General features: G+C 44.9%; 1 protein-coding gene across 1 annotated transcript in view; it reads left to right on the top strand.

Moving 5' to 3' along the window:
- Positions 1–884: 884 nt before the first annotated feature.
- Positions 885–25,150, top strand: part of LOC144821621 (coagulation factor XI-like) — a 221,585-nt gene continuing 197,319 nt past the window's right edge. Inside the window, exon 1 of the mRNA XM_078678859.1 lies at positions 885–948. Coding sequence (XP_078534985.1) covers positions 891–948 — 58 coding nt within the window. The 5' untranslated portion in view covers positions 885–890. The remainder of the gene's footprint in view (positions 949–25,150) is intronic.

The following is a 25,150-nucleotide window of genomic DNA, read 5'->3' as shown; positions in this document are numbered from 1 at the left end:
GTGGGTGTTCCATGGGTGGGTTGTGGGCATTCTATGGGTGGGTTGTGTGTGTTCCATGGGTGGGGTGTGGGTGTTCAATGGGTGGGGTGTGGGTGTTCCATGGGTGGGGTGTGGGTGTTCAATGGGTGGGGTGTGGGTGTTCCATGGGTGGGGTGTTCCATTGGTGGGGTGGCTGTGCCCTGGGTGGAGTGTGGGCGTTCCCACGTATCCACCCATGGATTTTGCCACGTTCCCCGATTCACTGAGGATAGTAATGCTGGGAATGTATCAAGTGCTGCACCTTCCTAGATGAGGCGCAACGAGGAGAAATATACCTGTTATTCCTTGTCATTTCCTCTCTCTTCGTGCGCGGCCTTCTGCAGCACACGTAGAAAGCGTAGAAGGCCTCCTAGGCTTGTTTTTGGTTGGAAGGTGTGTCTTCGTGCATGTAAACAAACATGGCTGTAACACGGCACCCTTGCGCCGCGGTGTTAGGGTGCCCGCATTGGCGCAGGGCAGCACTCAGTGTTCCTGCGGAGGGAGAGGGTAGAAGTGCGCTGTATCTTAGTAAATATGGCACATTCATGCTCTCTCCATTTGACGCAGCGCAGCACATTGTTTTGCTCCGTTGCGTTGCGTTGTACTGCGTTTGGGCCTGAGTGCCCTGAGGCTGAGCCTGAGCTGTGAACTGAGCAGGCCCTGGTTCCAGCTCAAAACCAAAATGTCAACCATCGCTACTCGTCATCCTTTCCCTCAGATCCTCATACAGATGGTGTAATCTTGTGCTGAGCCTTACCTGGCTCTGGCCTGACCTTGAAGTTTGAATATGAAGCTTTGCATTGCGTTGTCTTTTCCACATCCCTCACTGACCTCCAACCCCCTCTCTATCTTTGGGTTCACAGGCCGGCAGCATGAAGTCTCTCCTCCTCCTTCAAGCTGTCCTTGTGTGGACCAGCATGAGAGCAGAAGGTAAGAGGGTGCTCTGACCCTGCAGCATCTCTCACACACACTCACACACTGGCTTCAAGGCGCATTCATAGCTTTCCTATATACTCTACTCCTGGCAGAAATAGAAGAACCATTTAAATATCTTTCTAAAAACAGGAATCCTTCCAAAATAATAGCTTTTCATGGACAAACAGACACACATTATACTGTGCTTTTTTCTCAGTAAAGTCACATGTACCTGTCATGATGTGCAGAAGACACAACACAACATGATTTCCAAATCTTGAAGATCTGGAACAAATGCAGACATAGGTATTAAGGTATTGATAATATGGCATTGCCCTTAATCCCAAGGCACTCTGAATATGCCATAATATGAAATGGGGTTAGTGAATAATTATTGAAATAACATATTAAAAGTTCTAGAGATGTAAGTTTAATACATCTAATGTAATACTGTCTTTTTAGAAGCAATACCAGTTAAAAGTATCCTGTTCTCGATGTTTCGGTTCGATATAGATTCTTTTCTGCCTTCTTCAGGGTATATTTCTGTAATTTTTTTTAAAGAAGCAGAATGTGCTATCTCTTTGTCTACCACCTCACTGATTCACAAGTAAAGGTTATTATCAGTTTTTGATACCTGCAGTCCTTAAGTAAGAATGGAGACACTGGGTTTGTTTCCCAAGTTTTAGTACAGACATATGCTACAATGTTTGGTCCATCTCTGGATTTGAATGCCAGGAGTTGTGTTCAATCATTTCTCTCCATTTCCGTCCAGTGCTTCACTCCATGGAATGCATCATGAGCGTCTCGACTCCTGAATCTTAGCTGCCACTGCCTTTCCATCTGAGCTCTGGTTTCTGATTCACAATCCATTTCTTTATGTTTTATCGCTGTCCTTTCTCATTACTCTGTGGCTTTAAGTTTGCCTTTGATAATGTATGGCACTTCACCGCTTTTTGACTGGGATCACACTTTAGAAATACCACATGCATGCATAAATACCTTTCTCACCAGCCAGCCTTTACAAACACACGTGACTGTAAGTACATGCTCCTGGGCTGCATCTGTTGTATACATGTGGCCTACACACGCATACATTTCTCCATCCTCCTGCATCTGGTCAGTCGTTGTGGCCTGCACACATATGCATGTTGGCATGAACATGCACCTGGCTGTATCTGGTCTACCATTGTGGTCTCGACAATACACATATGCATGGACTCCACACACATGCATGGACTCCACACACATGCATGGACTCCACACACATGCATGGACTCAACACACATGCATGGACTCCACACACATGCATGGACTCCACACACATGCATGGACTCCACACACATGCATGGACTCCACACACATGCATGGACTCCACACACATGTATATAATCCACACACATTCATGGACTCCACACACATGCATGGACTCCACACACATGTATATCATCCACACACATGCATGGACTCCACACACAAGCATGGACTCCACACATATGCATGGACTCCACACACATGCATGGACTCCACACACAAGCATGGACTCCACACATATGCATGGACTCCACACACATGCATGGACTCCACACACATGCATGGACTCCACACACATGTATATAATCCACACACATTCATGGACTCCACACACATGCATGGACTCCACACACATGTATATCATCCACACACATGCATGGACTCCACACACAAGCATGGACTCCACACATATGCATGGACTCCACACACATGTATATAATCCACACACATGCATGGACTCCACACACATGTATATCATCCACACACATGCATGGACTCCACACACAAGCATGGACTCCACACACAAGCATGGACTCCACACACATGCATGGACTCCACACACATGCATGGACTCCACACACATGCATGGACTCCACACACATGCATGGACTCCACACACATGCATGGACTCCTCACACATGCATGGACTCCACTCACATGCATGTACTCCACTCACATGCATGGACTCCACACACATGCATGGACTCCACACACATGCATGGACTCCACACAAATGTATGTAAACCACACACATGCATGGACTCCACAAACATTCATGGACTCCACACACATGCATGGACTCCACACACAAGCATGGACTCCACACACATGTATATAATCCACACACATGCATGGACTCCACACACAAGCATGGACTCCACACACATGCATGGACTCCACACACATGCATGGACTCCACACACATGCATGGACTCCACACACAAGCATGGACTCCACACACATGCATGGACTCCACGCACATGCATGGACTCCACGCACATGCATGGATTCCACACACATGCATGGACTCCACACACATGCATGGACTTCACACACATGCATGGACTCCACACACATGCATGGACTCCACACACATGTATATAATCCACACACATGCATGGACTCCACACACATGCATGGACTCCACACACAAGCATGGACTCCACACACATGCATGGACTCCACACACAAGCATGGACTCCACACACATGTATATAATCCACACACATGCATGGACTCCACACACAAGCATGGACTCCACACACATGCATGGACTCAACACACAAGCATGGACTCCACACACATGTATATAATCCACACACATGCATGGACTCCACACACATGCATGGACTCCACACACATGCATGGACTCCACAAACATGCATGGACTCTACTCACATGCATGGACTCCACACACATGCATGGACTCCACACACATGCATGGACTCCACAAACATGCATGAACTCCACACACTTGCATGGACTCCACACACATGCATGGACTCCACACACATGTATATAATCCACAAACATGCATGGACTCCACACACATGTATATAATCCACACACATGCGTGGATTCCACACACATGTATATAATCCACACACATGCATGGACTCCACACACATGCATGGACTGCACTCACATGCATGGACTCCACACACATGTATATAATCCACACACATTCATGGACTCCACACAAATGCATGGACTCCACACACATGTATATAATCTACACACATGCATGGACTCCACACACATGCATGGACTCCACACACATGCATGGACTCCACTCACATGCATGGACTCCACACACATGCATGGACTCCACACACATGCATTGACTCCACTCACATGTATGGATCCACACACATGCATGGACTACACACACATGCATGGACTCCACACACATGCATGGACTCCACACACATGTATATAATCCACACACATGCATGGACTACACACACATGTATATAATCCACACACATGCATGGACTCCACACACATGTATATAATCCACACACATGCATGGACTCCACACACATGCATGGACTCCACACACATGCATGGACTCCACACACATGCATGGACTACACACACATGCATGGACTCCACTCACATGCATGGACTCCACACACATGTGTGGTAAATAAATAATTAATTACCGGTTCTATTTTTCAGGATACTCTAATAACAGATAGCTCAATAAATAAGAGTCAAGATTCGAGGTAGCTGGAGTGTACAGGCTTTAATCAGGCATAAAAGGACAGGAACAGGACAGCCTGCATGGGAATAGGATGGCAGCTGCCGGGGGCAGGATCTGGGAATTGGCTAGCTTTTTTTAACAGTGCACAATATTTATAGTTAAACAAATACATTACATTCAATACAGGGGGCGTAGCAGTAGGCGGAGTTTGTAGCAGTCGCGAAAGATAAGGCATAAAGTAGGTGTAACAAGAGGTGTGTACAGGGCGTATACATAGACATGTGATGCAAACGTAACAGAATATGTCATAAATGGGCGGAAACATGGAGGGGGCTACCTGAGCAGCTGGGACCTCTAACCTAGTGGTGCGCGTAAACTGGCAATGACGTGTTACCAGGGAGAACTTGGGGCTATGACTTCTGCACTAGAAGAGGAGACGAAAGTCTGGAGGGTCAGAGCGACATGTACCCAGGCATATCTAGTATCTGTTGTTTAGAGTACATGTTGATAGAATCCAAAAGTTATCAGGGCAAAGGCTAACAGACATTAAGACTGGTGCATGCATTATTCTACTTGTATTGCGTGTGTGAGGAATATTCTATGAATATTAATACAGTATTTCTCTTACATGGAGACATAAAGACCAGACCATGACGGAAACTATTGATGTGATTCAGTAGCTTAGGAATGCAGAGAAGGAAGGCTGGACTGATAACTAGAATCATAACATACTCTTGGCAGACTGGGAGGCAGAGCCAGGCCGAGCCGGGCACTGCGTGGCAAGAAGTAAGCTAAGGGTCAGGGATACAGGTGGGGGCTGTATCGCTCCTCGGAGAGGGTTCAGGAGACAGGAGCTGAATCTGAGTCCGGGCCCTTTTGAGGCCTAGAAACAGGGATAATTCAATGAATTAACGTGCACACTGTAAAATGTGGCAACGTAGGTTTACATAGGCCTGATATTCGTTATATTCACGAAAACTGGAAACTGGCATACTAGAGATGGACACAACTGTAATTGCGTCTTTAATCGTTCATAGGGGAATACATGCATATCGATCATGCACATATAACATAACATGGGGAACACGTAGGCACATATAACATGGCAAAATTTACTTTTCCACATTCCCTCCTTGTGCCCTACGTTTCCATCAGGAAACATCAATATTCATGATACCATCTATCACTTCATACAGCATCATTTGCTCGTCTCGAATTGTCTTAGAACGGGACTTAGGACTAGGAATACAAGAGGTAGCGCACATGCCGCAAATCGCAGGGCCACATTGTATACAGAGGCAGCAACTGAATATGATCATTACTGCAATACCTAGGAATGACAATACTTTCCATCCCCAGGCAGATATAATACTCCAGAGCCAACCGGACCATGTCCAGGTGCCTGGATTCTGGTGTAACTGATGGGCAATTTTATGAAGTCTGGTTATAGCTGAATAAACAGACGGCGCGTTATTAGGAATGAAAATGCAGCAACTAGATCCGATGACTCTACATGCTCCTCCTCTATCGGCCAGTATGACGTCAAGAACGAGACGATTTTGGAGCACGACAAATCTCATAGCAGATTGCTCTTCGGTTAAGTTACCTAGAGCAGAAGTAGTCTCATTCACTACTGCTTCAAGGGTTCTGGTTAGTCTACGTATTAGCTTACTATTCTGGATAGGTCCTATAAAGAAGAAGAAACCTTTATTAAAGTCTTGATACTGTTCTAGAGTAGTTTCAGTTTGATCGACAATTGGGGACTCAATCTCCCTTCTATGTCTGACGTGTACTAGATGTGTGTTTCTGTGATAATCAGATGGGGCTAGAAAAACTGGTGGCATGTTGTATAGCTCCTATATATCCTTATATCGTGTTAAGTTAGCATAGGTACATTTGAGATTTAAACGCCATTTTTCCTTTCTTGCAACTTCTGCACACGACCCTTAATTGTTGACTTAGCTTTCAACCTAGTGGTTTGCCGTGGTGTATGTGAGAATAATATGTTATTGCTCTGATATCAGTTTTGTTTAATAAACCATGTCTGCACGGAGAGTGCTGAAGTTTCAGGAGCAACACGATATGGAATTGTTATGAGGTCTGATCTCCACGCCTTCATAGTCATAACACAAGTGCAGCTTTTGCCAACTTGGGCTTGAGGCGGGATTGATATTGCTTTGCACGAGAATTGTTAACACACTTGATGCGGTGCACATGCAGAGAGAGCTGGTGTATGCTGATGTGATTCCTTCATGCTAGGACACTAAGGTATGGGCCCGCCCTAAAACAACCCAAAGAGACCTTCTTAGATAATAATATAATATATGTGTTAGGGAGGGTGAGATATAAGTGTTGTTAACTCTTATTCATTACAGCATGTTAACATGCTGTCACCATTCGCTTTTTATGTCTTAGTAACTATGCTGATAATTTTGCTACTGATAATAAGTGTACTTGTATTATCTAAGATACTGCGCCTGAGAAGACGGCATTAGTAAATAAACATTTCAAATGCACATGTGTCTTCTTTACTCCATGTTCTGGTTTGTAATGATAATATAACGAAAGAGTGTTCATGAGTCCCACGTACCCTGAGGTACTGTAAGTTCATGTTCTGGTTTGTCTAAACATTGGGTGTTTGATATGTCCGATGAGACACTGTAGCTAGCTCGGTAAGGGGTGAGTTGGTTGCTAAGGTAAGTTTTGGTACATCCTAATTTGCCGAGGTTCCACTCCTCTGTGCACAGTTCTGTGTGAGTACAGAAACCCTGCAACATGGCGCCCAACGGTTTCGGTGGTCTTATATCATGACACTCGAGTAGTTTATCGTTCATGCCTTAACCCCTTCACGTCCGTTTCCGGAAAACGGGGTGTCGGTGAAACCTACCTATTTTTTGAAATAGGTCTTTATTCAAGCTTGATTCTTTCTTAAACGGTTTCTTTGAATTACTACCCAGTTGTGCTACAAAGTATTCTTTGTGTTTTCTTATTTCCAATTCTGTAATGGCGGCAGCGGTGGCTATTGCGCAGCATAGTCGCGTAGCGGTACGCAACCATCTTCAGACGTACCAAGTCCCAGTAGATGGGATGGCTGTGATTTTCGTGGTATGTGCAGATCCGGCGTTTCCTTACGAGTTGTTTTACTCTTGGGTTACGTTTCCGGCTGTGGACGCTAATTCTGGTTTGTTCCACTCCTACACCGCCTCGGATGTCCCGGCTGAATATACGCCGTACAGGGCATTGGAAATACCTATTGATCATTGGCAGCATCGAGTTTGGTTTGATGGCGCCCTCCCCCACTCTATGTCCCCTGCGAGGTTAGGCCCACTCTCAATTCCAGGTACTAATTGGCCTGCGTTGGGTGGCTTTACCCCGCACCCGAATCACGGGGCTTGCACCCTGGCTGAAATTCGCAGGCTGCATGTAGTTTCCATTTCCGTGATTCGTGCTTTAGTGCAATACATCGGTCGACATCTTCCTGGTGGTCCCCAGGGGGGTGCGGCCGCTCCCATGGAACGAGGCGGTATGCGTCTCAATCCAGTGATGGTAAATTCGGTTTTTGGTGCGCGTCCGGTTGACAACGATGACTTCCCATTCTGGCTAGCAGAGAAGTTTGATCAACTGGAGGCGGTTTTTCCGAATTCTACTCCTGCTGATAAACATAGAATGTTGACGATTACTCTACCGAAGGATATTACTCCTGAACTTGCTGACTGTGACAGCTGGGGAAAAACATTTGCGGCAGTTTATACAAGGTGCTTCGGCACCCCGTCTATGACTGCCCTGCCTGAAATCGTTAGACGTGTTCAGAATGATCACGGTCCAGAGGCAGCGGTTGAATTGGGTATGCGCCTGTGTGGTTCTTTTGAGATTGTAAGTGATCTCATTCTCTCCAATGTTAAAGGAGATGCAGTTAACTTTCAGGTGTCGAATGCTTTGGCTGCTCTGCCCGATGCCGACAAACCCCGCCAGTTAGCAAAAATTGTGGTGGCCGCTTATAAAACGATTGGCCGCACAAGTAGGGGTCTGAAATATTTTCCAGTGAAGGAGAAAAAACAACCACAGGGACAATCTGCAGTGACAGATGCCCAGCCCAAGTCCAAGAAACAAAATTGGCCTAAAAAACAGACACAGGGGAAGCAGACAACGCAGACTCAGGGTACTTTTCCTGCAATACAAGCTCCTGCGCCACCCGAAAAAGTTTATGATTTGCGCGACCGCGCGATGATTAAATCGCCTGATCGTTTTCAGGGTTCTGATCAACGCTCTCCTCGTTCCTTTCAGGACACATCGGCCCCGAAGACCGGTGGAGGAGGAGGGGGTGGACGTGGACGTGGTGGCCAACAAGGACGTGGCCAGTCCCGCCAGACGGACGGCGCAGTGAAGCAGGAGGATTCTACGCCTAGGCGTCCGCAGTTTGCGAAAAAGAAAGTCGCAGCCTTAACAGCGCATCGATATGCCACAGATAGTGAGAACGCGGCTTCGGAATCTGACGTGGGCTCTGACCTTGCTGGACAGCGCGGCGGAGATAACCATAGTCAGAGAGGCGCTGCGTCCACTACTGAGGGTGACAGCGACTGATGTCTACGTTGTGATAGAAACAGCGGATACGAGACTTGCTCCCCCTGAAAGACTATATGAAATTGTCCTGTTAATTGAAGGTGACATACAGCGTACCGTTAAAGGTGTATTTTGGGAGAATCTGTCTTCTACATATGATATTTTACTTTCGGAGGCTGACTGGCCCCCACCTTTTGTGCTCGCGGCGCCGCGAGGGGAGGAGGTAATCCTACCCAGTTTCGCGAACACTGTCTCGAAAGAGCATGCGCAGCATTTTGCAGAAGAGTGGGCTCGGGCTCTCGCGCCGGCTCTGTACCGTAACCAATGTGGTTGGGATAAATTGTCGCCTTGCCACGAAATTCCGTTGCGGTCTCAGCCGCAGCCTCAACCTCAATATCCCATTGGGCGTGAAGCAAAATCTTCCGTCGCGGAAATCCTTGAACAATTGGAATATCAGGGAGTTATTGAAACGTGTGTGTCACCGATGAATAATCCCCTTTTTACTGTGAATAAACCTGACGGATCATATCGTTTGGTTTTGGATTACCGGCATTTAAACTCGCATTGCCGTAACTGTGCAGTACAGAATACCCACGGCTCTGCCCTAGTGGATAGTCTCGTGCGTAAGCGTTTCAAGACAACGCTTGACATATCCAATGGTTTTTATGCCCACAGATTGGACAGCTTTAGCTCCCAATGGACCAGTTTTACAAGCGCTGGAGTCCAAAAGCAATTCCGGCGTCTTCCAATGGGCTACAAGAATAGTCCTGGTGTATTTACCGCTCGAATTGTCTCTATTCTGGAGGCACTCGACCCTGATGCTTTTTCGTATGTGGATGACATATATCTCACAGACGACGATATTTGGGAGCATCTGTGTCGAGTAAATTCTCTTGTTTGCAACTTCGCAGACATGGGTTACAAATTCAACTTTGCAAAATCGCACATTGCTGAACACACAGTGTTGTTTTTGGGCTATGAGCTCAACAATGAAGGTAGAGGTTTGGCTCCTCACTTCTTGGAGAAGTGCGCGCAATTACGCGCTCCAACAACACTGAAAAAATTACAGTCTTTACTGGGCTTTTTGAATTTCGGCAGAACTTACATTCCGGAATATGCCCAGCGTATCAAGCCTTTGTATGCTTTGATTCAACCAACTTTCTCAAAATCTTGCTGGCTGCCTGAGCATTCAGCCATTTTGCAATCCTTGCAGGCTGATCTGCTCGCTTCTAAATATTTACTGACTCGTGATAACCACACCAACCTGGTCATAAGAATAATTCCTGGGACGGTGGGTTTCACTTACCTCACTTTTAATGAAGGTGACACAGTACCTATTGCTTACAAGTCACACTTGTACACCTCGGCTGAGATGCGGTTTCCCACCATAGAAAAGGTTTTAACTGCTGTACAGATGGCTATTCTAAAGGAACGAGCTCTGTCACAGGGGAAACGCATGCTAGTGGTAACACCCTGTCCTCATTTGGAGGCAGTCACGAAAGCCAGTGTACCAAATTCAAAAGCTTTGCACCCTCGGTGGATTCAGTGGGCTGCGTCATTGTCATCCTCGGATGTCATGTTTATTTTTGACGCTTCCTTACGGTCGCAGGAGTTCTTGCAGTATGAATTCGTTCACCCTGCTCCTCTGGCGATGCGACCTTTGGAGGACTTCCATTGCATCATTTACACTGATGGGTCGGCGCAGGTTGCGCATGGCTCTAAACATGCCTACGTTTCCGCTTGCGCCATTGTGGTCGGTGCTATGTTGAATGATGAGTTCATTTCCAGGGAGGTACACACGTTGCCCCTGGGCGATTGCACTGCACAATTGGCAGAGCTTCGTGCTCTCTTACTAGCTTTGGAGTACGCAGATCCAAGTGTTACTACTCTAATTGTAAGTGATTCTTACTACTGTGTCCAGTCTTACAATGAAAACTTGTTCTTTTGGATTCAAAATGATTTTCATGATTCCAAGGGTAGCACAATAAAACATAAAATGATCTGGGTTCGAGTGGCAGAGCTTAAGGCTATGTTGCCACTCGTTTATGTGATTCATACTCTCGGTCATCAGCGCGTGGGAGTTCACGCTGTTGGCAACTCGCTTGCTGATGAAGCAGCGAAATCAGCAGTATCCACATACTTAGTTGCAGCAGTTACTAGGTCGAAAACCAAGATTGATAGCGACATCTTGGCAGCGATTGCTGCCTCTGAGAAGGGAAGTAAACATCCTTCGGGATTCCCTTCGAAGTATAATTACCACTTAAGTCCCGAAAAGGTTCCTTTTGTGACAATTCCCGATGTTGGGGAACGGCTGATTCCCAACTCGGATCGCAGAACAGACTTGATTACAGCGGCTCATGAAGGTGTGGCGTCTGCGCATGCGGGCGTCTCAGCCACTGTAACGCAACTACAACAACGTTTCTGGTGGCGGGGACTGTACAAACAGACGCGTGATTATGTCCTTCTTTGTGACATATGCCAGCAGATTAAACCTTCAACTGCTACGCGTCCGCCTCAGACTCAGTTGTACATTTCTAATAAACCACTAGGCTGTGTTTATTTAGATCACTGCGGTCCATTTTCATCTGATACTGCGTATAAATACATCTTAGTAGCAGTTGACTCATGCACACGCTTTGTGTGGTTATGGCCACATCGCAGTGCTGATTCCCGGACTGTCATCAGAGATTTGCGTATCTTTATAGGGATTTTTGCCTGTGGTACCTTCCATTCGGATCAGGGTCCGGCTTTCGCCTCTAAGGCGTATAAGGATGCCATGACTTCGATGGGGGTCCAAGTCAAGTTTTCGTCACCCTACAGACCCGAGGGTAATAGTGTAGTTGAACGAATGAACCGTGATTTAAAGCAATCTTTGACAGCCCGAGTTATAGGCACTGGCAGAAATTGGCTGGCTCACCTCTATGGCGTGCAGCGTGCTCTTAATAATCTCCCTAGAAGGTCTCTGGGTGGGCGGACCCCATACGAAATGCTCTTTGGCATCAAGATGTTCGTCCCTGACCTTGACGGTCTAGACTCGGTGGTTCGCGCCACTTGCTTTGACGCAGATGAACATTGCAATGTTTTACAGAATCTACAAAAGACGAGAGACACTCTTGCAAAGGAACATTTGCCCTCCACATCGGATGATGCGTTGCAGATCCCGGTAGTTGGCTGGCTACCCCAAGTTGGAGAACTGGTTCGAGAGAAGATCGACAACAAGAAAGAGTTTGGTCCCTCCTATCGAGCTCCGGTCCCAGTGCTTGGAGTGAAGGGCACAAGAACAGTCATTTTACCACCACTTCCAGGTCGTAAGGAAAACAGGTTTATTTCTATTGACAATGTCAAGATACACAGAGTGGCCGATTCTTCTTAGCATGACACCGGCTGTTTCCTGTCCTTCCATTGTGAGAAATTCAATTATGCCCACTGCTTCTAATAATGAACCTGAGGTGGCCATCGAATTACCTGCTGTTTCCAGTCCATTATTGAATAATTTACCAGGAACTAACCTTGATGAGACAGACTATACATACCCCACTGATTTGTCCATGCCTGACCTGCAAGCTCGTTTAGCCACGGAATCCAGATTTTCATTTGACTCTGCTTCCCTTGCCTCGAAAAAACCCTCTAAAATTGCATTATATGCTAGCCTGTTTAAAAAACATTTTTTGATACCTCCTTGGATATACATTTGGCTGGTCCTTTTTTCAGTTTACCTTTTTATGTCAATTGGTTTTGTGTTTTATTTTTTTCGGATTATGAATGGACACTATGTCGAGGAGAGAACTTGCATTACTCATTTGAATGGAACTTTGGCCCCACTTTCCTCTTCACATTCTACACACAGATTAAAAAGAGACTTGACTTTGGTTAACATCACAGCGTGGCCTGTTCTGGATGGAATCGCGTGGGATGCAGTTCGTTTTCAGATTCATGGTCCAACGGAAGTCGTTAATGTCCCTAATGTACTAAGAGTTAATATGGGGGATGTGGTGAAACAAAACATTCGTTCTGATGATTGGGATGTTAATGCTGTGGAAAGTTTGTTTTCAGATTTGAAATATTATGCTGCTTTTGATGCTGAGGATTTATATTTAGAATCTGCTAATTATGGTGAATTGTTCTGTTACCAACATTATGGCAATCACTTCTTACACAAGACATCTTCCCGAAGGGATGCGGTTAATTTTACTCAGTGGGAACATTGCCCAGCACCAACACAAGGGAGTTCAGAAACGTTTCTTAAAAAGTATACTTATTTCACTGACTTTAATCAGTCCACTCCCGAGTCCTTTTATTTTAAATTTCACAAACAGCCACTGTCCAAGGTTCGACTTACAAATACAAAATTGTTATATTCAAAGGCCTTCCTGGATCAATTAGTTACTGGAGGGTATGAGTTATGGAAGGATACCATAGACCTTAAATCAGTTTGGGGCTCAAGGGCCTGGCAGGTACGAGGCACTGAGGCTTTGCACCGTGCATGTCTCATCCCGAATCATATGTTGTTTTTAAATGACACCATTTCCCAGACCACATGCTTTGGATTGGCTACATCTAAAAGGTTAAACACCCCGTCTTTCCCGGAGTTGGAGGAATATAAGAATTGGAGTAATTTTACTAAATTGTCCATTAAAGATATACAGGCTCTGCTTCTGAATTCCTCCTTTAACATTTCCAGTATGAATCCCAAGGGTTGGCTGCTTTGGCACCGTAGTGCTGATTCTTGCCAAAAAAGATTTTTAAATATAACTGACGGTTTTAAGGCTGTTAGATCTGATCCCCGTTTTGATTTGAGTCATACTGTCACCTCTTACTCTGTGGGCAAGTTGTGTCAAGCTTGGCTGAAACATTCAACTTTACCTGCGGTTAAGTATCACCTTTCCAAACTGAATGCAGACGTGGATTTGAATGATTTCATTAAGGGCCCAGCTAGTGGCAGGTCGAAAAGGTGGTTATATGGTGTTTACAATGAAATTTGGAAACTCTCACAGATTGAGGCTGCTTCACGCCTTAGGGCTATTGATCAGGCAAATCTTGAGAAAGTACTTGCAGTGGTTGACAATAGCATTAACGTGCTTTCCTCTAGAATTTACACATTAGATAATATTGTGTCGTCTGTTGTTGATATTGTGCATGATGAAGTGTCTGTATTATACCATGGTCAAAATCAATTACGTTCAATCATGCAGTTTGCATGGACACTACAGACTCTAAAAATGGGTAAAGTTCCCTGGGGATACATGAACGTTTCCTCTTTATTTGCACCGTTTAATTTGACAGACAAACAACGCTTGCTTTCAATGCGTGATGCTTCCTTTTCTATGCTCCATATTGAAAGATTGGAATCTTTACCTTTTTCTGTGGCAGAGACCACTGCTGCTACGTGGCTTATCCACGGTTTAATAACGCTGCCTTTTGCTTTATATAAGTTTTCAAATTGTATGAAATATGTGCCAATAGGTCGTTTTGAACCCTTAGGTAGCGGTTTTCTTCATGAGGTCTGGTCACTCCCATACACATACAGATGTTTCAAGGATGAACAAGAGGTTTATCTAACAGGGGATGAGTGTACTGAGACGCCAGATCATTCTTTAATGTGCAGACACATACAGTTACACGGTTCATGTAACAAGGACCGACCGAATATGGCTTGCGTTTTACAGGGCACGCCAGTTCCTGCTATCATCCCCACGTTTAAATTGTTAGAGAATGGTAGTTATTTAATGCTCAATAATGAAAACTGTTGTGGTTTAATTAAAGGTATAGCTTTCATAGTAACGGTTAGTGAGCGAGTTATTTGCTGCAGAAATGTTCTTTATCCTCCCACACGTGAACATAGGGAGTCTTCCATTTGGCCACAGATACCGACCTTGGGAGCAGAATTCAGCGGCATGGCTAGAATAAGAGCTCTATTGTCCCAGAAAGAGGTGGCCTTGAGCTCGGCCCGTGAAACTTTCGTGCTTCACATTGCTAACACCCGTACGGAGGTTCAGGCTCTTTTAAACACTGATTTGCCTTTGCATTTCGGAGCCATGGTCCGTTCTATCTTTAACGCATCCTCCACAACGGGCCTAGCACATTTTTTTAAAGTTGTTAGCGGTGGTCTCGTGACTTCCTTTGAGAAGATTTTTGGAGTCATCCCTGCTTTCTTCCATTCTATTTTTTCGTCCTTATTTGGAGGGTTCCCGTTTTTACTTGCTTTAGCGGCTGGCGCTTTGGTGGTTTTCTGCCTTTTTAAATATGGATGCCCTTCCTGTGCAAGTCCACGCACAGCTACTACTGACGCGGTTTCGCAACCGCATGCTTGATTATTATGGCACACTGCCGTTGGCGACTCTAAGCACGGCTTTTGGATTATCTTTTCGGTTCTCCTATTTCACCTGTGTCCAGCCTGTATTTCGCTGCCTGACCTGTGATTTCCTTTGGGCCATTGATTTGTGTCTCTGCGGACCAATATCTGCTGACGTCGATTTTGATCAACTGATGAGTCCTATCATTGCTCACGAGTTGGTTTGTTCTGACGAAGGGATTATGGCCTTGGCGGTGGCACATGGACTAATGGGTCCCTGGGATGTGTTGTCGGCAGCGCAAAGTTTCTTGGAACGAAGTTTTCTTGAAGACCCACCGAGCTGTCCTCTGATGGTTATAGAGGATGCGGTGCTGGAAGATCACGTATGTTCCTTTCATCTTTTAAATTGGATGGCTGAACTGTTTTCGGATGAGGACAGTGACTTCCTCCTGGAGGCTGTTGCAGCGTACTTTTCATATACAGTCTTATCATAGACACTGCCTCAAATTGACATGCTGATTGATAGCATTTCCTTGATTTTATTGACTTTTGGTCAAGACATTTTATTTTTTGCTTGCCTATTGGCTTGAGCCACATTATACTTGTGGGCTATTTTTTAGCATTAGTTTTTATAATTGAATTTTTATTCATGCTCTTTTATAAATGGATTCTGCTCTCATGTGATGGCACTTCTGTTATCTTATTTAGTCCGTTCTCGGATCATGGGGGGGTGTTGTATAGCTCCTATATATCCTTATATCGTGTTAAGTTAGCATAGGTACATTTGAGATTTAAACGCCATTTTTCCTTTCTTGCAACTTCTGCACACGACCCTTAATTGTTGACTTAGCTTTCAACCTAGTGGTTTGCCGTGGTGTATGTGAGAATAATATGTTATTGCTCTGATATCAGTTTTGTTTAATAAACCATGTCTGCACGGAGAGTGCTGAAGTTTCAGGAGCAACACGATATGGAATTGTTATGAGGTCTGATCTCCACGCCTTCATAGTCATAACACAAGTGCAGCTTTTGCCAACTTGGGCTTGAGGCGGGATTGATATTGCTTTGCACGAGAATTGTTAACACACTTGATGCGGTGCACATGCAGAGAGAGCTGGTGTATGCTGATGTGATTCCTTCATGCTAGGACACTAAGGTATGGGCCCGCCCTAAAACAACCCAAAGAGACCTTCTTAGATAATAATATAATATATGTGTTAGGGAGGGTGAGATATAAGTGTTGTTAACTCTTATTCATTACAGCATGTTAACATGCTGTCACCATTCGCTTTTTATGTCTTAGTAACTATGCTGATAATTTTGCTACTGATAATAAGTGTACTTGTATTATCTAAGATACTGCGCCTGAGAAGACGGCATTAGTAAATAAACATTTCAAATGCACATGTGTCTTCTTTACTCCATGTTCTGGTTTGTAATGATAATATAACGAAAGAGTGTTCATGAGTCCCACGTACCCTGAGGTACTGTAAGTTCATGTTCTGGTTTGTCTAAACATTGGGTGTTTGATATGTCCGATGAGACACTGTAGCTAGCTCGGTAAGGGGTGAGTTGGTTGCTAAGGTAAGTTTTGGTACATCCTAATTTGCCGAGGTTCCACTCCTCTGTGCACAGTTCTGTGTGAGTACAGAAACCCTGCAACAGGCAGTAGAAAGGCAATGTAACATGTTCCATCCCAATCGAGGGGCAGACGAACATATGCGGTCTGACCACAAACAAAATAAGAATGACGTGAAGCTTTGAAAATAGATTTCCCACTGTCACTATACTCGACAGTAGTAGTACAATCACTATGTCCTACATGTGCGGAACCATTCTTTCTGACACATAATTCGCCTTTGACTGGTAGTACTGAAATAGCAGGTAAGTCTGGAGTAGTATCAGACTGAACATTCAGGACCATGAAATTCGAAGAATAATTACCTAAATTATAAACTTCATTTTCTAGATCTAACCCTGTTCTATGGGGAGACCTTGCTTGTCTGGAAAACATGTTCTATTCAGAAGGGACATATCATTTGAAGATGACGTTAACATGGACCATGCTCCACACGAACCATTATGTGAAAACGGATAAGGAAAGAGTGGCAGAACTCCCTTCGGTGTCTGGAAAGGGGGGAGTCGACCACACACCCAACAATTAGTGGCATTGCTGGTCTGGTGTGAATAGTGTAACATTCGGATGAATGTATTATTTCTCATAGCAAGACGATAGGATAACTCGTGAGGAGGCAGATCACTAAATGTGTGCTCTATTGTAGCATTAGCAAACTTATTTACATGAGAAATTGGAAAACATAAATGCAATGCATAACTTGTGCAGGTAACCATCAAACTTAGAAACAATAGGAAACTTAGAATGACGATACATCGTATAGAGTTTTGACTAACTCTCTCACTATGGGGGTCTATCTCATACATGTCAGAAACCTGTCTAACCGTTTCACCCGAGAGGGACTTAGACAATTAAACTGGCTGACTTATTTTACTAGACCGGAGTTTTAACTTATACTCCTGTTGCGGAGTTTTCTCTAACAGAGGAACTTTCAGTTCGGGATTGAGATTAATGTCTGATTTAGAGTCTTGTTTCAGGCAGTCTTTAGAAATGGAACAGTCTTTGGAATTGTCATTAAAAGTCTTTTTTCGGATTCCATGAAATTTCTTGATATGCGACAGATGGACCCAACCCTTGCGGCCTTCCAACTTCACGGCCGTACGGGTGGTCAGAAGGACTAGTCTCGGCTCCTTCCAGCGAGGCTCCAGCGGACTTGAACGATCAAAGTTCCTGACCAGTACTAGGTCACCCGGGATGACCTCATGCGGTTTCACTTCGGTATTATCTGGAAATGCAGCGGCAACCTGCGAACGACAAGAGTGTAGGGCAGACATCAAGGAAGCTAGGTAATCTGTCAACATATTACTGGAAACATCTGTAATACTGCGGGGTCTAGGTGTACCCCACATGTTTGGGGGGCGGCCGAATACGACCTCATAAGGGGACAGACCTGATCTGGAATGTGCAACCATCCTCATATAAAATAAAGCAACTGGCAGGGCAACTAGCCAGTCTACACCTTTCTCTTTACATGTCTTAGCAATACGGATTTTCAGGGTTTGATTATGTCTCTCTACGAGACCGGCTGCTTCAGGATGGCGCACACAATGGAACTTCCACTGGTACCCTAACAAAAGGGAAACGTGTTTCATTAACTCAGATGAGAATGGCTGGCCGTTATCAGAATACACGACCCTTGGGAGTCCATAACGGGGGAAAAATTCACGAACCAACTGCTTGGCAGTGGTCGCGGCTGTGTAATCTGGGACTGGATATGCTTCTGTCCACCTGGACAAAGCGCATACCACTACGAGGACATACTTGAAACCTCGACATCGCTCCATCTGAATATAATCCATCTGGAGGACTTCAAAAGGGTGGTCAGGAGGTTGGAATCCACCTTGTTCCACCGGGACACTTTTACCTGGATTGAACTGGCAACATATCATACAGGTACGGACTTTCTGCTTGGCTGCAGCTCGTAAGTGCTTGTTGAACCAGAGGTTCTGTATACTGTCTAACATGGCTTTTTCTCCTAGATGTGCTGGATTATGTGCGGTATTGATAATGACTTGAACCATAGAGTCGGGGAGAAACCATGTGGCTTTTCCCTTCGTCACCCATCCCTGATCTGTCTGGACCCCTCCTTGTTCGGACCATTTCTTGATTTCTTCGGGAGTAGCATGTAACTGTATGTCTATGACATCTTGTGTAGGGTCCTTGACTGTCATACATGTAGTCTGTTCTGGAGTGGATGTCTGTGTCTTGTTAACTGGAATGTCTGGTGTCTGAGCTGTAAGCTTGGCTGTTCGATCTGCTAGATCGTTACCTTGGGAAATGATATCAGTAACTTTCGTATGTGCCTTGCACTTCATGATAGCGATAGCTGTCGGTAAATGTATCGCATCTAACGGAGCTTGAATGAGGAGACCATGCTGAATCTTGGGTCCATGAGAAGTCATGAAACCTCTCTCCTGCCAGAGCACTCCGAAGTCGTGTACAACTCCGAATGCGTAACGTGAATCTGTATATATGTTTACTTTCAGGTTCTTGGCACGTATGCAGGCTTGGGTCAGAGCAACTAGCTCTGCTGCTTGAGCAGACAGGGTGTCAATACGATGTGTTTCTATAACTTCGGTGTCAGTAGTCACTGCATACGCGGCTACTAGTTCTCCTGTACTAGTTCTCATACATGAACCATCCACATAAAGTGTCAGGTCGGGATTAGGTAATGCAATGTCTGTCAGGTCTTGTCTTGGCTTAGTCATAGTGTTAATGACTTCCACACAGTCATGTGTGGCAGGATTCGAAGTAACTGACGGTAACAGTGTAGCAGGATTTAGAATGTTGCAGCGTCTGATTTCTATGTGTGGCTGGAACAGTGTCAGTTCATAACCTGTTAAACGTGCAATGGTCAAATGCTGAGTCTGTGTTCGGTTTAAAAGAACTTCCACGGAGTGTGGAACTTGTACTGTCAGGGAATGTCCTAACACTATGGAATCACTTTGTCTGATTGCTAGAGCTGTGGCTGCAACTGACTTGAGGCACGCAGGCAAAGCCTGGGCTACTGGATCTAATGTGCTCGAAAAATAAGCACAAGGTTTGTACTGTCCTGCTTGATCTTGTGTGAGAACAGATAATGCAGTACCATCACGTTCTGTGACAAAAAGTGTAAAAGGCTTACTGTAGTTCGGTGTAGCTAGAACAGGTGCTTGGCATAAGGCTTTCTTTAATTCATTAAAACTAAGTGTATGTTCAGATGTCCAAGGGAGGACAGTCGATACGGCTGCCTCCTGTGTCGTTAACTGTATCAGTGGCTTTGCTAGAAATGCATACTGAGGAATCCATTGTCTGCAATAAGAAGTGAGGCCAATAAAAGCACGTACCTCCTTCTGTGTCTTGGGCTGTGGAAGACTCGCTATCAACTGGATACGGTCTGGTGTCAACTGCCTACCCCACTTGGACAGTAAGTGGCCTAAGTAGATCACTTGCTGGACACAGAACTGAAGCTTCGAAGGGGACGCCTTGTGCCCCATCTCGGCTAGGAAATACAGAACGGTAAGTGATGCTCGCTCGCAGTCACGCTCAGAACGGGCTGTGATCAGTAGATCATCGACATACTGGAGCAGGGCAGTGTCAGTTGGCATGTGAATATTGTCTAGTTGTCTTTTAAGTGCTTGACTGTAAATACTAGGACTTTCTGTGAAACCTTGAGGAGCTCGTGTGAATTTATAGCTCCTTCCATTTAAACAAAAACCGAAAAGGTACTGGCTGTCTGGATGAATGGGGACACTGAAAAATGCATTCTTGAGGTCTATTACAGTAAAAAATGTAGCTTCAGAATCAATGGCTGTCAATAGGGATGAAATATCTGGGACTACTGGATACTGGGGTATGATACATTTATTAAGTTCTCGAAGGTCAATCACTAATCGATATACTGGAGGTGCATTTGGATCAGTACGTTTCATGACTGGAATGATAGGAGAATTACATACATTGGAGTCAGTTTCTACAACCACTCCTTGAGCAATAAGCTCGTCAATAATTTTGGATAAGGCTGTTACAGCCTCAGGTGGCAATCTGTCTGATTCTTGGCAAGACTATACCTTGCTTGAGAGTCACACGATGGGGTGTGATTTGCATAAATCCTACATCAGTTGGACCTTGCGCTCATAGATGCTGTGGAACATTCAGTAATCTTGGATCAAAATCACGTAATACATAGTGACCTTTAAAGTCTCTCAAAAACAATCGGACTCCTTCTGGAGAACAGCAAATTACTGCACCTAATTCTTTCAATGTTTTAATGCCTAACAAATTTTCTGGACATGATTTCGTAAGTAACAAATCAGTAGTTCGGGACAATGGACCAACTTCTAGGGAAACTGGCTTTGAAATTTCGTTAATAATAGGCTTTCCTGAAAATCCAAGGGAAACATTTTTAGAGCCTGAGAGCGGAGCCCCTGGAACCTCGTCATGACTGATAGTAGTCCTACTTGCCCCTGTATCAATCAGAAACTTTCTGTCTTTCCCTAATACTTGACTGTGTACATAGGGACCCTCTTGATCTACAGGTATCTCGATGAGAGGGAAGCCTACCTCCCTCTCTAGGCTGTTTCATGAATACTGTTGATACTCTGGATACTCTGTCTGAGCATACTGGTACATTTGCTGTGTAACATGCTGTGTTGCAGCGATAGGCTGCGGTGCTGGAACTGTCTGTTGTGCATTCTGTGGTGACTGAGAAGTCCGTGAAACTTGTTCTTGTCTAGGCGGACGTGGTCTTTCTTTAGTCTTACCAGTGGCTATGTTGTGTTTCAGAACTGCACACTCGTTTATAAAATGACCTGGCTGTTTACAATAATTGCAAGTCCCTTTAACGGGAGCTGCTGGATGACTGGCTTGATTCGGACCCCTCTTCTGACTGTCTTGTGGAACAGATTGTGCAACTAATACTTTCATTTTCGTATCTTTCATACGTCTCTTTTCGTGTTCTTGCTCTTCCCTGATTCTGTTCTGGTGATACTGGAGCATCTGGAGCATTTGTGACGGGGTATTAGCTTGCCAAGTACTTTCGACTTTTAAAACTCGATTTTTAACTTGTGGGCTTGAATTCTCGACTAGTTTAGTAACAAAAAGATGAGGGTATGACTCACTACCTGTCTTCAAACCACTGTTAATTATAAAACATTTTTCAAATCTAGAATAAAAATCACTAGTGTCTTCATCCTGTTTCTGTTTGCATGCTGAGATTGCATCCCAATCTTCCTTTTTCGTGGCTAGTAACCTTGGCAAAACTTGAATCAATAACTCTGGCAATTCTTTACATTTGTCCCCAAGACCGGTACCTGGTACTCGTATATTATCTTCAGCTTCTAGAGCTGTCCAATCGATCTTTTTCTCTCCCACCTCCCATTCTTTTTCCTTGAGTTTCTCATATACCCCTGCGGGCAACAGGACCTTTAACATTTTAATGATATCTGGATACGTGTATTCTCCCATACGGAGCATGTCTTTTAATTCTCGATGGAACCCTGCTGGATCTTTGTCGTGACAGGGAATTAATTTCTTCATCTCTAAGAGTTCCATCTTTGTGATAGGGGTGTAAACAAATACTCGTTGCATTTCACCACCCGTTGTCCTAACTGGGTGTACTTCTCGTAACGGATGCTGTCTATCTATGTAAAATGGTTTACTTTCTGGAGGTGAGACGTGAACAAAATGCGGGTTCAGAAACGTTCTATATTTGTGGCGCTGTTCTAGAATGACACTAATTAAATCGGTACCAAGACCTCTCCATCTATACTGGAGTAACTCGTTCAGAACATCATGTAACGGACCTGGATCAGAATGTTGTCCCTCATACAGTGTAATGAGGTGCTGGATCATATACATACCCACCAGTCGCTGCTCGGCTGGGGGCAGTTTCAGAAACATTTGTGCCACTATTTCGTCTGGAAAAGTGGTAGAATCAGTAATCCATCGGACTGCTGATCGGGCTAGTTCTTGTTCATGCATGGTACTAAGTTCACTATAACCGATTCGTGATTTCAGAATGTGATCGGTAGCTTGAAATACTTGCTCGAGAGAACCTTGTTCTGGTGCTGGAGGAGGAAAAACTTTCTTGTGTTCTAGGCGTGAATGTCGGTCGGGAAGTCTAGTTCTACCTACATACGCTATTCTGGTGGGATTCTCGTCGTCTACCTCTTCAGTATCAGTGTTGTCTTCTTTCTCGCTTACTTGTGCTGCTTTACGATTGTCGTGTAACCTTATTATTTCCTTACGAATTTTCTTGTACATACTCTCTATACTACTGAGTGTCTTGTGTCTACCCTCGGCTATATTATCACTCCACCTTGTCAGAACTTTCATTTCGGTCGGATCTTTAGTCGGACAATCTTGTTCCCTTATTAAACAATTAATTAGAAATTTTAATAGCATGAGCTGGGTCTCAGCTTTCCTTAGGGACATGATTTCGCCAATACTTTCTGGATCGTCCCCTGTACGGATGAAACGATATATTCTGTCTAGACCTTCTTTCATATTCGGTAGGGTGTCCAAATACTCGGTCACCCGTCTTACACGCAATGAATATATAACCATATTATCATCGCCTGGGACTGGATCATAACGGCATTCGGTGAGAGCTCGCTTGATATCTGCAACGGACTGATATTTGGGCGTACGCTGTAACGCACGTTCATGTAACTCGACTAACGTTACACGTTTGTGTGGCGGCGGGGTACCAGGAGGACCTCCCCCCGCGGCCCCTAAACTGGAATCGTCGACTGATACTCTTCGTGCTGGCAGAGTGACCGATGTAGCGGGAACTTGTACTATGGGCTGGACCGGGGGTACCGTAACAGGTGCTGTAACAGGTGCCCCGGTGGCTGGAAGAACAGGAATTACATTATTTACAGGAGCTGGCGGAACAGGATTTGCATATTCTGGGACTGTGTCGTCCAAATAGGACGAGAGAAAAATATCAGCTGCGGTCGGTGTGTGACGTAGCTTAATCGGAACTAATGGCGGCGGAAAATTACATGGTGCTTCCGGGGTTGCTTTTGGCAAGCCCTCGGCAAGAAGAGGATACATACCCTTAATGAGGGCATTTCTCTGTCTGTCTGACTGTTCGGCTTTTACTCGTTCACCTATTTCGATTAATTCCCTTTCTTGGGCTCTTTCTGAGGATTCTCTACTTAATTCTAACTTTCTGATTTCTTTTTCGGTTCTTTTATGAGATTCTTTGCGCCATAACTCGATGGCATCTTTCTGGGACTGTCTGGCTTTCTTTTTCCATAATGCTTCTTCTACTCGCATGATGCACTCGGCATCCCATGTACCTGATACAGGCCATCTATATTTCTCTTCTAGATCTTTAGTATACTCGACCCATAAGTCTAGATATAATATGGCACTTATGCCATGCTTATGATACATAAAATGACCTGGACTGTCCCTAGGCGGGACAGGAACTGCTTCTTCGAGCAGACCTTTTCTAGTTCTTAACTGGCGTAACTTCGTGAACAGAGGCATAACTAAGACTGGAATCTGGACACAATACAATACACGATAAACACAATAATAACTTGAAAACAAATCACTCATACCACAACATTGAAAACACATGAAATAACATTTAAAATAACAGTTCGGACAGAATACTACCTGGAATACTGAAAACAGAACACATGAATTTCTCGAGAACAGAACAGAACTTACTGGAATGACTAGATGCACTGCTAAAACAGTACGAAACTTACCGGTCTCATAAAGAGACACGTCAGGACCCGCATCCACCTAAGTGGACACTTCGTGTTGGATCTGTGTACCCAAACCCACGGACCAGAGACAAATTAATTGACCCTGTCTAGATACTACCCCAGCAACGGTACTCACCGGGCAGCAAGAACGGAAGGCCTCGGACTGGACTGGACTGCTACGACGACGGACGGACGAACTTCGGACTTCAGTTACAGGTGGGCCTCCGGATACCTCGGACCTTGGACTCTCGGCTTGGGCTCTGGTCGGGACTCGCCGCGTTCCTCCACCGCCTCGTCTGGACGCTGGACCGCAACCTCCGTCTCCTCCGTGGGCCTGAGGGATACTTGAAGCAGAAATATCTGCACGTGCACGGTATGGTTCCGTCACGGCTGCAGAGGATCAGGGGGCCTGCGTGGCTTCTCCGGCGCGTGGGGAAAGGGCAAGTCCCTATTCGGGCGCCATTATGTGGTAAATAAATAATTAATTACCAGTTCTATTTTTCAGG

This window comes from Lissotriton helveticus, chromosome 2_2 (genome assembly GCF_964261635.1).
Source record: "Lissotriton helveticus chromosome 2_2, aLisHel1.1, whole genome shotgun sequence".
In the NCBI taxonomy this organism is placed as follows: Eukaryota; Metazoa; Chordata; class Amphibia; order Caudata; family Salamandridae; genus Lissotriton; species Lissotriton helveticus.
This window is presented reverse-complemented; position numbering and strand designations above follow the sequence as displayed.